The 14,050-nt window shown below is 36.6% G+C and overlaps 1 protein-coding gene across 2 annotated transcripts in view; it reads left to right on the top strand.

Moving 5' to 3' along the window:
* The first annotated feature begins 315 nt into the window (after nt 1-315).
* The window catches only part of GABRB2 (gamma-aminobutyric acid type A receptor beta2 subunit), a 104,191-nt gene continuing 90,456 nt past the window's right edge, over nt 316-14,050 (top strand). For both annotated transcript variants that reach the window (XM_026858202.1, XM_026858201.1), the window contains exon 1: nt 316-534. In XM_026858202.1, the coding sequence (XP_026714003.1) occupies nt 329-534 (206 nt within the window). In that variant the 5' untranslated portion in view covers nt 316-328. The remainder of the gene's footprint in view (nt 535-14,050) is intronic.

Here is a 14,050-nt window from a genome sequence, read left to right as displayed (position 1 = left end):
TGCAACAGAAATTACAGACTGTTAAGTGTCTACGAATTTGTTTCCATTTTATTTTTAAATATTGAAATGAGAACTCCCAAGTCATTCATAAAATGTAAATATCCCATCTTTTCTGTATTCTCATTTCTTCTATTAAGTATACACAAGATGTTCAGTACTGTAAAAAGAAATAAATCTACTTATGAAAACTCTGAACAGAAATGTTTGCCTTTAAGAACAGTTGCAGTGAATTAATGTGTGTTCACATTATTTTGTTTTGCTTATGTATGCTGTCTGTTTCAATGAGAACTTTTTTTTTTTTTTATAATCACAGGACTATACCTTGACAATGTACTTTCAGCAAGCCTGGAGGGATAAGAGGCTGTCATATAATGTAATACCTCTAAACCTTACTCTGGACAACAGAGTAGCTGATCAGCTGTGGGTTCCTGATACCTATTTTCTGAATGACAAGAAGTCATTTGTACACGGTGTCACTGTGAAGAACAGGATGATCCGCTTGCATCCAGATGGTACAGTCCTTTATGGACTCAGGTCAGTATGAACCATTTCTAACTCTTTTATTTTTAGTCTTTTAATCATGGCTTCAAATGAAATCCCATTCTTTGTCTTTTTTGATGCTATTCTTTTTATTGCTGTATTCTATATAACTGATAATATTCCAGAAACAATTTGAATTTCAGTATTCTAAAAATGAATAAAGATTTTTTTAAAACTTTTTAAATACAAACTTTGGAGATAAACTGCCATTTTTAGTACAATTCAGACTTTTGTAGGAACAGATAAGACTGTAAATATTATTTTTTAATGCTTATTCTGGGTTAAAAGCCAGTTTTAGAACTGCTTCCTCAGAGGAATTGCATTAAGAAATACAAAATGAGGATTAGAGGGGGAAAAAGGAAAATGTACATGACAGCTGAATTGATAGTTTAACTAAATTATATATTTTAGATTTTTTTTTTTTGTTGGATATTAGATTGCTTTGTATGCTACCCAGTTTTCTGATTTTCACTAAAATGAGGTATGACTTGAAATGTTTTCCAGCCTTGGTTGTTACTGTGTGTGACTGGATGGAGAGTGGTGACTGGAGAAATCAACAGAACTTTGCTCTTGAGAAGTTCTGAAAACTGGGGGAAAATGTCTGTTTAGCAGTGTTTATAGAAATAAATAATTACTGAGAAAGCATTTTAAATATATTCCTGCAAAAGATGACTGACTTAACATGGTATGAGTAGGCAAAATAGAAAGCAAGAATAGACTGGGCTTAAGAAAAAAAAAACACCTGCAGAACTTAAATCTAGAATGTCTCATATTTTCATATTGAATAGAACACAGGATAATAATTTTTGGGAAGCTAATTCTTAAAACTCTTATTAGCATATTTCTTCTATTTTCAGTGTGGTTTTTCTATTGTCTACCTCTAACTATCATGTCAAGAATCATGCACTTTTAACTTGGTTGTTTTTTACCCAGCTGTAAAGGAAAGCAGCACAGTCTTACATATTTAGTTCTGTCACTTGAACAAACATGACCATGAAGTTCATGTCTAATTAAGATGATCTATCATGAGTGACTGATCTGGATGTGCTTAGTTTTGTTATTGCACGTTAACATGCAGGTGTTTCTGGAAATCCTTACCATGAACTACTTAGATTAATAAGACAGCTGAGCAAATATAACTAATCTTGATATGTATTAGTATGTTTCTCTTTAGAGGTTTTTGTTTAGAACATGGCTCCCTAAACTGGAACTCAAATGTCCCAAGCTGTCCTAGGACTTCAGGCTTAACCATTCGGCATTTAACTTCAATTTCCACACCCAAACCTGAAAATTTCTAGGGTGGTAAAATTCAGCCAGTCACTTGTGCCAGGAAGTGCCTTTCCAAGGACAGGCAGCTTCTAGATCTTTGGTCAAAACCATTCTCCTTGAGATGGAGACTAGGTCAGTGCTCTCAACCACTATGCTGGAGTCAGACTGCAAATGCCTCCAGTCTGGATGATCCTTGGACTCTTGCAGTCTGTGCCAGATGGTGACTAACCTCCAGAAAAGGGGGGTGGAAAGTGTTAAAATGTTCATTTAGAAGATACTTGGTGGTTTTGAGGCACTCACCTAATGTGTAAAATGCTGATTTAATTCTACATTGTAGAACCTAGAACATCTTCCACTTGGTGGAGAAGATGTGGGTTTTTCCTGACTCCTTAGCTTCCTCTGTGTTTAAGGAATAGCACTGCCTCTTATGGCTGAGAGATTATTTTTCTACCTAAAAAGTAAAAGAAGACAAATAAAGGACTGTGATAGCTAAAAAAAATAAAGTTGACTAGCTACATCAGGTACACAGTAAAATTATGCCTTCTTGAAGTATGACCAGAGTAGGAAAGTATGTAAGTAAATTTATGAGCAGCAGCATGGCAATCTTTATGAAACATGAGAACATTTTGTTAAAACATGCAAAAATAACGGGGGTTTTGGCAGAAACAGAAACAATGTATTTCATTGTGAGATCTGTAACACAGCTCAGATATTCTCTTATGAACTGTAGATAAACATTTTGTCATATATAACTAAATGGAATTAATTTTGATTTGCAGATTCTGCTCTTTTGTGCTGGTTATTATAACTACCAATATGTATTGTGTCCAATTGTGTTTTCTGTGTGAGAGCAATTCTAACTTTGGCACTATGGCTGGGAGCAAGTCTGGAGGGTTTTTTTATTGTTTGATGAAACGAGATATTTGGTTCCTTAAAATGGTGAAACTTTTTATTGACAGTAAAGTGAAATATAAAACAACTACCTAACACACATTTGCATTAGTGGAGTGAGAGCAATAAGAGTGTAACAAAGATTTTGGTATAGTTTTCAATTTGACTGTGAAATGATTGTGGTTTTATTATTATTTTTTCAGAATAAATTATTAAATCAATACCAGGTTTAATGTTTTCAATAATTCTGACTTTTTGTTGCTACTTGTGACAAATAATCTTCATGCTGTCTTTTTCAAAAATGGAAATTATTATGGATTGTTAATGTTGGTAAACAGTAAATAGAGCTCAGAAAAAATTATTTACTGCAAGAATCAAGTAAAAGACGGATTTTCTTTCAAAAATTTAAAACCATTAATGAAAAATACTTTTTCTAAGGTTTTGGGTTTTTTGTTTCCCAAGAGAAACAAGGTAATGGCTTAAAAAAAAATTTGGTAACTTTGAAAATGCTTGCATAATATACTCCGAAGCACTACAAGAATGAGCTTAGTTGTCTTTTTTTTAATCTGAATTGGTATTGGTACTGCTTAACTGTCTTGGATGAAACCATTCCTCTTTTTCGTTGAGCGTATATAGCAAATCAGTGTTTTAATATCTCCTATGATGTGATAAAGCGAAATATTGTATATTTTTTACTTATAGATGTTTAATGTAATTAGATGAAACATTGTTAATGCTTTGATCCTTTATTTCCCAGAATTATTTTTTTTAATACTTGCAATCACAATGTAGTATCCAAAACGGTTTTAGAGTAATACCGTATGCTATTTCTGTGGTAGGAACTTGTGTGCCGCCCAAAGGAAAGGTGTTAGAATAATTTTCTTCTATGCCAAGAATTTCAGCTCAGGAAATAATGAATTATCTAGTATTCCATTATACCTAGCAATTTCATATTTGTGATTATCAATTCTTACATCCCTTTTAAGACTCTGCTTGGTACATTTCAAGTGTTTTCTTTGCCCTGTGAGCGGGTACAAGATGAGTGATGGATGTGAATTCTGCCTTCATTCCCTTGTTGTGCTGAAATGAATTGTACACTCAGGGCAGTAGCAAGATGACTGTCCCCCTGTACTCCCCCTACCCATTGGAAAAGATTAGGGGCTGCATTTGTCTTGGGTCCATCTGCAACTATGTACCTGAGCCGCAGAGAGGGGAAGGACACCACTTGTTTCTTGGAGAGGCAGCGTTTTCTGGTATAGAGACTATTCAGCTTTTGAACAGAAACAATATCTGAGGACATGGCAAGAAATGTTCTAGCTTTTGACCATAGAATATTAATAAAGTCCATCTTGTTTTCTAGTGCAAGAGTGACTAAATAGCCTCAAGTCCTGGAAGGACTGTCAGATTAAAGTTATCAGCCATTATTAGAAATAAACAGTTATTATTCTTAATTTCATGGAAATGGGGACGTAGCAACACCAGTTTAATAATAAAAATCTTTCTTTTCCTCATTGTACCTTATACTGTACTGAAACCTGTGGGGGAATGGTCCTTGAAGTTACTTGCTGCATTTAGGAAAGTGCACTTGAGTGGATACAGTAGCTCGGTCACCATATAGCTCTCCTCCTCTTATATAAATTCACACACACTCTGGCCTGAGTGTTGGAGGAAGCATAACCCTATTTGTTCTTCAAGTGAAAAAAAGAAACATGTTTAAGGGTTTTTCTCTAGCTTTTGTGACATATACAGGTTAAAAAAAAGGCAAACATTTAAAGGCACAGTACGTTTGGATGAAGAGTTTTTCTTTGATCTCAGTTACTTGGATAAGCAAGTTTGTTTCAGAGAAATCTTGACTGCATCTGTGTACATGTATGTTTGTAACATATATGAATCAAAATGTTACACTAGTTAAGAACATGTTGCAAAGGCCATATTATTATGATTTTGAAAAGAAGTATGTCAATTTCTAGCTTTATCTTTTCCAGTTTGTAAGATTTCTGTCTTCCTGTGCTTGTCAGGATGTAGCCTCCTTCCAAGGAGGACTGCAGAGGCAGTTGCCAAGGGCGAGAAACAAACTGGAATATCAATATAGGTCTGTCATAGTTGGATAATTACCATCAAAACATCTTATATGTCCTAATTATTAATGATCCATGAACAAGTTTTTGTGATGAAATGTAGGTGATCCTCCCTCCTCCTTCTTAGACTCAGTTGAGTAGGTCTCAGAAAGGGTTTTGGCTAAAACGTGTTTCAAACCCTGGGGTGGATGGGGCAAATACACATTGGTAACACAACAGAATTACATGAGTGACCGTATTCTGCTTTTGCCTTCACTGGACCATGTAACAATCAATGATACGATTCTAGTGTTAAGGGTTCAGTTTTATAGCTTTAAATAGTTTTATAGCTTTAAATAGCTTTAACTGTCTATTTCATCTAATTAACTCAAAGTTAATCTGATTTAAAGTGTCCACAGTAGTGATAATACTTAATGTCTGCATAGTATTAATTTCCACAAAGCTTAAAAATGCCTGCTTAATATTAATTTCTACATATAATTCAAAAAAACTATACACTATTACTGTTCTGAAGATCACTAGTGCTGCATCAATTTACTTTAGCTTACATTTACAGTGGCATATTCTTACTTTGAGATGCTTCTACTAAATTGAGATTCCGCTAAATATCAGTCTTAAATTTTTACTATTGTCTCCCCATATATTTATATATAAACATGTATGTATAAGTGTATGCACATGCAAACACATACATACATGTTTCTGTGACTTCTGTTTCATCTACCTTGATTGCTGTATGCAAATTCATTGAACTACAAGTAATCTTACTACCAAAATGGTAATGTATAAAATGTAACTGTCCCATTCTTTTATACTCCTATAGTTTAATTTCTATTTTGGATATAGCAAGTGGTGACCCCTTAACATTGTTCATTCCTTTTGTTTTTCCTAACAGAACCCATACATGATATGCACGTCAGATCTGATTAGATTTAACATTGTGAAGGTAAATTTAAGGAAGGACTAGGAGGCAGTTTTGTAAGCACCTGGCTTATGCTGTCACTGAAAGCAGGGAGAGAAATGACTAATAATGAATTTAGACATCTATATGGTAGCTATGATGTCCTCATAGCCTGCCCTGTTCATTGCAACGGGCATTAGTTAAAGCCACAACTGAATTGTGATCAGTTTTTTACAGAGGACATGACATAATGGTTAATTCTAGGTTTAGAAGGACTTTTATTTGAGTGATAGCTGCCAGCTATTTATGTTTTGGGAAAATGCCTTTTTTCGCATTCCAGTTGCAGTATGGTATTTACAAATATGACTGAACTTCCTTTTTTTCCCCTTAAAAAATGGTTTATTTCATATTATTTTCATATTGCATCTGGCGAGAAAATGTTTCTTTGATGCCAAGACCAGAACATTCAATAGATGATATACTTAAATCACTAAAATGGTAGAAAATTGTAACATACAGTCTTAAATGAAGAGTAATTACAGGGAAAATTACTATGGCTTAGTAGTTAAGATGACATGCAATGCGATGTAAGTGATTTGACAATGTATATAGAAAAGTAAACTTAGAGGACCAAGATTCAAATCTAGAATAACAATCAGTTTACAGTAGGTTGAATAAGCTTGAATAAGATATGCAGCCAGAACTCAGGAAAAGATACAGCTTTAACGAAATTTCTGTATGGTGAAATACCTGGTTTATATAATACACATAACAGATACAGTTGCTATGGTAGATAAGATTTGTTGTTTCTTAAATTTATTTTTATATATAAAAATATACATATAAAAAATTTCCCCTGACTTTTGACATCAAATCTGTGCTAAAATACAGACAGGAAATTCAACTGTCTTCTGGTCCAGTCTGTGTAATTCTGGGGCAGAATCACTTCTCTGATATTTGCAGCCTGTGGAAGCACTGGAAGTTTTCTGAGGTTTTTTCCAGGGTTGGAGTGCAAGATTTGAGAAGAGTGACAAGCAGGACCCTTCTGTTTGCTAATTTGCAATAGCTACTTCTTTAAATAACTTTCTCACCTTTTTGATGGAAGAGGGCATTTGAGTGTTGTGTGTCAGAATAAGGAGGAAATTAAGTTTAAAAAGTATACTTGGGGAAGTGGCTGAAGACAGAGATATTTCCTGTGGTTCTGCACCATTAACAGGCTGGTTTTAGAGAGATTTACTCTTACGTACACTTCTGCTAAAAGTCCTCACAAGGGAACTCCGTGACAAGTGGTTTGGTCGCTGAGGACAGATACCTATATGATGAAGAGTATTGTATGCTTTTGTATCTCTTCAGTAGGCTGGTTTCATGCTTTGTGTATCTGAAGCTTGTGGGTGTGTTTTTGCTGAAAGTTAGAATATACATAGAGCTTCTGATAGGGGCCAAATCCTGCAAGGTGATGACATTTCCATCCTTTTAAGCCGAAAGAAAACCAAAATTAGGTAGAACAGAGGAGTTTTGTCAGAAATTAAAAATTTGTCTGGTTTGAAAGCTAAACAGTTTCACTTGCCAAGAATTATTTAATACATTGCTAACTATGAGTTTCCAACCCAACCAGCAATAATTCCTATTTGACTGATATAACCTAGTAATCTCCTGTAAATGAGAGAATTTTGTGTATGACAGTCTTGTTTTGTCCTCTTTTTATTTCGTGCTACCAGCATTGAGTCATGTGAATTTAAAATAGTCCTGGATGCTTGGATTTTGTGTTGTCTCAGCTGTGCCTTCTGCTGTCTGCTCACTCAGTTTCAGCTGCTTGGAAATTTTCACTGATGCAAGTAAAATAGATTCTCCCACACTTTGCTCTATTAAAATAGCCTGGGGCATTTTTGTTTTATTAATAGACTTGTTCAGCAATTTAACTTCTCATATACAGCTTGTTATCTACAAAATCTGATGGACAGTTTAAAAAGCAATTGCCTTTTAAGTGCCTGTAGTTCTCAGAACATACTGTTTGAGAGGTGAATTTTTCATGCCAGACATCCTTCAGTAAATCATATGATCTTTATTTTGCTACTTCTTGCTACCTTTGTGTTTGGGTTTTTTTTTTCCCTCCCCCTATAGGGCTTAGTTTTTGATTAAAATCCGAAGCATAATTTGGAGGTAAATTTCCATTTTTCAGTTTCAGGACTATAAAATCATTTCTGCTAGCTGGAATTAAAATTACATCTTTGGACTGCACATGAAATTTCAAATATCCATGTAATTCCCAAACTTTCTCTGCAAGAAAGAGAGATCTGTCCTACCTTTTTGCTACAAAAATATATTTCCAGATGGTGGACAGAAAAATGTTTAAAGACTTCTTAATGCCCTTTCATGCTAAGCAAAAAATTTCTCAAAAATAGAGCGTTTTCATCTTTCTCAATTTTGGGATTTCAGAAAGGATGAAAAAGACCTGGGCTTCTTTTCTGGGGTGGTAGATGTTATTTTGGACACTGTGTCCTGATCCTGGTAACTGTCCAGGGGACAGGTGTTTATGGTTCCATCACACTGATGTCGCTCTTGGCTGTGCAGCCCCCCACTCAAACTGGGGTCTTGTGTAACCTCAGGGGAGAAAAAGTAATAAACATTATAGTGAGGTACCCTGTAGGGACGTAAAAAAGCCCTACAGTGGGATGCTGTTCTGTCACTCTGGTATATCAGCTTGAGCACCATCTTCCTCTTTCAATAGCAACTCAAAGTAGTGTTGCCATTCATAAAGAGATATATAAATATAGTGCATATCTTCATGAGGTTGTTGCAAGTGTCATGCCTGGGACATCAGATCACTAGTAAAAGCATAACATGAATTTGAGGGCCGAAAATGTACATGTTAAATACCAATTTGAAAACTAATGTTAACCATATTAGACATTAGGCCCTTTTATTGTCTCTGTTCAAGTGATTTTGGCCCAGCGGAAAGAAAATGTGTCATGCAATGACACAAATCTTCAGATTGAAAATGTTTTCTTGAATGTGAAGTTTCAATTTTGTCTTAAAAGAAGAAATTAAATGGTACAATGGCTTTGTGTTGCCCCAGTTAAATATGTATGTTTTCTTAATTTTGGGTATCAGTCTTTGTCATTCTTTTTATCTCAAGTAACACTAAATCCCTTGATATGACAATAAGGGCGTAGACAAGCATTGCAGCATTGCGAAGAGAAGTAATTTGTTTGGGTAAGACTTGTTTGAACATGAGAATCTCAGTACTGTGAACAAGTGTTTCCATGTTCACTGGGTAATTTTTTGATGTTAGTGCTCATATTTACAGGTGCAATTACTGAACTTTCAGTTGCCAGCACTTGCCAAAGTTAATGCACAGTCTGACACGCAGTTGTTCATTTTTGCATGTGAAATGAGGTGAATTGGATTTGTCTGTCCAAATTGTAAAGGCTGTTAGAGTATACATACACACTTATAAGAACCCTTAAACCTTGCGTGCAGGTGTTCAAAGCAGGAACTTTTGAAAACAGGCAGAAATAAATGCAAATCACTAAAAAGCTCTTTCAAGTTGAAGTCATGTAGCTGTTGTGAAGACTTCAAAAACTTTGAATTACCTGTGAAGAATGATGCACAATTATGTAGAATTCTGACTACAAAGCATCATTTGCATTAAGAAGAAAGCATTACTACCCCAATCTCAATTTTTGGAAATCCTAGGGTGGGACAAGTCAGATATCAGCTCTTGTCTTGCACAGTGAATATAGATCCAGCATAAGGAAAGGATAACAACACGTTGCTTAAGTGAATTAATTGTTGTCTTAACCAGACAAGGTATCAGCTCTCACCCAAAGTATGGGCCAGATTCTATTTTCCTTACTTATGCAAATAGTTTCGTTGAAGGTCCCAAGGAATTCAGCACAGAAATACTACTGCTGTTATTTCTAATGATATATAAACTGAAGACCTGGGCTCTCTCTGTGACACGAAACAAATCATACAGCTCCTCTACCTCAGTTATTCTATTTATTAAATTGGAATACTAAAACCTTCCTTCTCACAGGGGTGTTGTGAAGATTAATTAATTAGTTTGTAAAGTGCTTTGATCCCATAAAACACTACATAAATGCCAGCCATTATTATGAAGAATTATAAAATGCCAGCCTTCATATGCACCTTGGGATAGCTGTTTTATAGATACAAATCTGTTTCATTCTCCTTAGAATCACATTGTTTGACTCTTCCTACATAGCAGCCCATTCACAAAATGAGCCAATTTTAGGAAAGATACAATTTTGGGAATAAAGAGGAGATCACTGACTGTCATAAATATCTTTTTCAATTAAGGACTCATAGATGAAAGATGCATTTTGCAGTAGGATTTGGAAATGGTATAATTTCAGAACACCTCTTTCCACAGCAGGAGGGAGGGTAGTTGGATTTTAAATACCTCCCCTATCTGAAAGAAAACAAAGATATCGTTCTACTTCAGTTGCTTTATTAGATCTTAAGTATGGGATGAGTGTTCAAGAAGGTCTTTTATTTTATGTGAAGCGGCTGTTAAATCATTAGTATGTGAATAATTAATTCAATTAAGCTTAATAAGGAAAAAGCTTTAAGTCACAGGAATCTTTTCCATTAAAAGCCCTATTATCCAAGATTATTACATTGCAATGAAGTTTAAAAAAATAATCTGAGTTTTATTGCCTAGCAGACAGACTGTGGTATTTGCTCTATATTAGCAAGAAATCTCCATCAGCTGTAGTACCATGTAATAGTTTAAATTGCTTCAAGGGTACTGCATATTCCAAATACAAATAGAGGTCATCAAACATTTAATCTTGAATTGAAATTTAAATATTAACATAATTTAGAACTACTTCAATCTATTTTATTTCCCTTCTGTAATGTCTTTTATCATATAATTTCATGTGGTAGTTCCATCCTGACAATGGAAATTCTCATATAGGAAGGACACAGAGTCTCAAAATGCTCTGACCAAGACTTGGCTAATGAGATGGAAGTTAAATGTGTGTATAACACATGTTTAAATACATTATATATGTATTTCATATATAAATACAGTATATGTATATATCTTTAAAGTTCTACTGGCACATATTTTTTTGTCTAAAATTGGTAAAATCTGAGATGGATGTCCTAAGTAGGGTCAGAGAGCTTTATGAGTGAAGCTTTAAGGCCTTGCATGCGTAAGGAAAATTAATGTTATGACACTGTGTTTAGAACTAATAATACCTCTTCTGTTTTCCCTGTCTCTGTGGGTCACAAATACTTTCTAGTTGTTCTGTGATGGTACAGATTAAGTTTTTCTTTTACACTTTTATGAACATTACTGTAAAACATTGTTGAATACTGTTTCTTAGATGAACATTTTTTTTTTCCACAGCTTTTTTTTTTTTTCCCCAGCAAGTGTTTTATCTGAAGGAGCAAGGACTTGGGCTTATTTTTCATTCCAGCTAAATACCTAGTTCTAGAGATTTGTTTTCAAAAAAAGTTTTCCTTTATTTTTGAATGCACCTTCTGTGAAGAGAGTAACTGGTATGTTCACCCACTGTTTTATCATATTTTGTTATTGAGCTTTACAAAATGGTAAAAAGGTTTCTGAGAAATAAGAGTTGCCTGAACTCTTAAAATCTAAGTTGGTTTTTTTTTTTAAATGGTTTTCCCCTATCTCCTGGGTCTATTTTCTCTTTCTTTTTTCCTCTGAAAATTTAGATTTCTTATGGCCCTGGATGTGCAAAGCAGCTTAGAAGACCTTTTATTGGAACAATAATCAGTCTTGCTTAGGAGGAGAAACTAGATGAGTTGCAGGAATTTCTGGGGTTTCTGTGCTTCCAGATAAGTTCTCCAGACTCTAGGGATGTCTGTAAACATCTGCAGAAAAGCACTTTTAAGATGTTCTTATCACTGATCTTTAGGCTATACTGCCGGCATTTGCATTAGCCATTCAGTGAATAGTTGTATTTCTCCTCTAAATCACTTGTGTAAGAAAGTAATACACCCCACCCCCCGTTTTTTTCCATTCTGAATAGCATCCCGAGAACACTCCCTGCTTCTGCTAGTCTAGAACCATGTAATTTGTGGAGAGAACAGAAGAAGGTTGGAAAACCATTCTTTTAAATTCACTTGAATGTGCCATCTGTATGAGCAGATGGGGAAAAATGTCTCAGGGCCAGAAGGAGATTGCGAGATCAAATCACAAGGAAAGAACTACATGCAGACATGTTCCTACTGTCAGAACAAAAAGGACCTTAGTGACTACCTCAGTGACGTGACCTAGTCTGGTCCCTCAGAAACTGCTGTTTCCGTAGCAGAAGGTGTTTCATGGGGCTGTAATCGTTACCATATAGATCCCCACGGCAGATACTCTCTGGACACTCATTTCTGGGCAACTGCCAGAAAAGAAAAAATGTTCAGGTCCCTAAATTATTCTCACATATGATCTGTAAATCCACATTCATCATTTGATGGGGAGGGTTTGCCAGACTGCATTAAGCTCCAGCTTCTGAATTGAGAAATCATTATGGGTTTTTCCATCTTAAGATGGTACAATATGTCATTCTTGAGAATGCTCTTAAAAAGATTGCAGTAAATGTAGATTAATGAGTATACGTGACATCTTTCAACAGGTTACAATTTCTGTTGTTTGATGGCTGTTGCTGACAGTGAATGTCAATTCACAGATGCTGTGAAAATAGAATCATAGAACTGTTTAGGTTGGAAAATACCTTTAAGAGTCCAACCATTATCCTAACACTGCCGAGTCCATCACTAAACCATGTCTCCAAACGCCACATCTAGATGTCTTTTAAGTACCTCCAGGGATGGTGACTAAGCCACTTTCTTGGGCAGCTTGTTTCATGCTCAATGACCCTTTGAAGAATTTTTTCTTAAGGAAATTTTACCTAATATTCAATCTAAGACTCCCCTGATGCAACTTGAGGGCATTTCCTCTTGTCCTGTCGCTTGTTACATGGCAGAAGAGACTGACACCCACCTTACTACAACCTCCATTCAGGTAGTTGTAGAGATCAATAACATCTCCCCTGAGCCTCCTTTTCTCCAGGCTAAACAACCCCACTTCCTTCAGTTGCTTCTCGTAAGTCACAAGACTCTCCTCTAGAAGCTCTAGACCCTTCAGCAGCTTGGTGAATGTCTTCCTTGTAGTGAGGGTCCCAAAACTGACACAGTATTCGAGGTGCAGCCTCACCAAGACTGAGAACAGGGGAACAATCACTTCCCTGGTCCCACTGGCAACACTCTTTCTGACAGATTCTATTGGCTGCCTTGGCCACCTGGGCACACTGCTGGCTCATATTCTGTTGGCTGTCACCAACACTACCAGGTCCTTTTCTGCTGGGAAACTTTCCAGTCATTCTTCCCCAAACCTGTAGTCTTGCATGGCATTGTTCTGACCATGGTGCAGGACCCAGCACTAAGCCCTTGTAGAATCTCATACAGTTGGCCTCAGCCAGTCAATTCAGTCTGTTCAGATCCTTCTGTAGAGCCTTCCTACCCTCAGACAGGTGAACACTCCCACCCAACTTGGTGTCATCTGCAAACTCACTGAGGGTGCGCTCAATTCCCCTCATCCAGATCACTGGGAAAGATATTAAACAAAACTGGACCCAGTGCTAAGCCCTGGGGAACACCATTTGTGACTGGCCACTGACTGGATTTAACTCAGTTTGCAAACATTCTTTGGGCCCGGCCATCCAGCCAGTTTTTTTACCCAGCAAAGAGTGCACCCATCCAAGCCACGAGCATCCAGTTTCTCCAGGAGAATGCTGTGGGAAATGGTGTCAAAGGCTTTACTAAAGTCTAGGTAGACAACATCCACAGCCTTTTCCTCATCTGCTAAGCCAGTCAGCTTGTCATAGAAGGAGATCAGGTTAGGCAGGACCTACCTTTCATAAATCCACACTGACTGGGCCTGATCACCTGGTTCTCTTGTAAGTGCCACATGATGGCACTCGGGATGGTCTGCTCCATAACCTTCCCCAGCATCGAGGTCAGGCTGGCAGGCCTGTAGGGCTGGAAGGAGGATCCAGGGTACTTCTTGTAGATGGGCATCTCATTTGCTGACCTCCCCAGTTAGCCAGGACTGCTGAGAAAATGTTTGAAATTGGCTTGGTGAACACTTGTGCCAGCAACCTCAATACCCTTGGGTGGATTCCATCAGGCCCCATAGACTTGTGTGTGTCTTAAGTGGTGTAGCAGGTCACTAACCATTTCCTCTTGGATTATGGGGGTTTGATTCTGCTCCCTATCCCTGTCTTTTAGCTCAGGGCCTGGGTACCCTGAGAACAATTAGTCTTACTGTTAAAGACTGAAGCAAAGGAGACATTAAGTACTTCAGCCTTTTCCTCATCCT

This window comes from Athene cunicularia (genome assembly GCF_003259725.1).
Source record: "Athene cunicularia isolate RWA chromosome 13 unlocalized genomic scaffold, athCun1 chr13_part1, whole genome shotgun sequence".
NCBI classification, from domain to species: Eukaryota; Metazoa; Chordata; class Aves; order Strigiformes; family Strigidae; genus Athene; species Athene cunicularia.
This window is presented reverse-complemented; position numbering and strand designations above follow the sequence as displayed.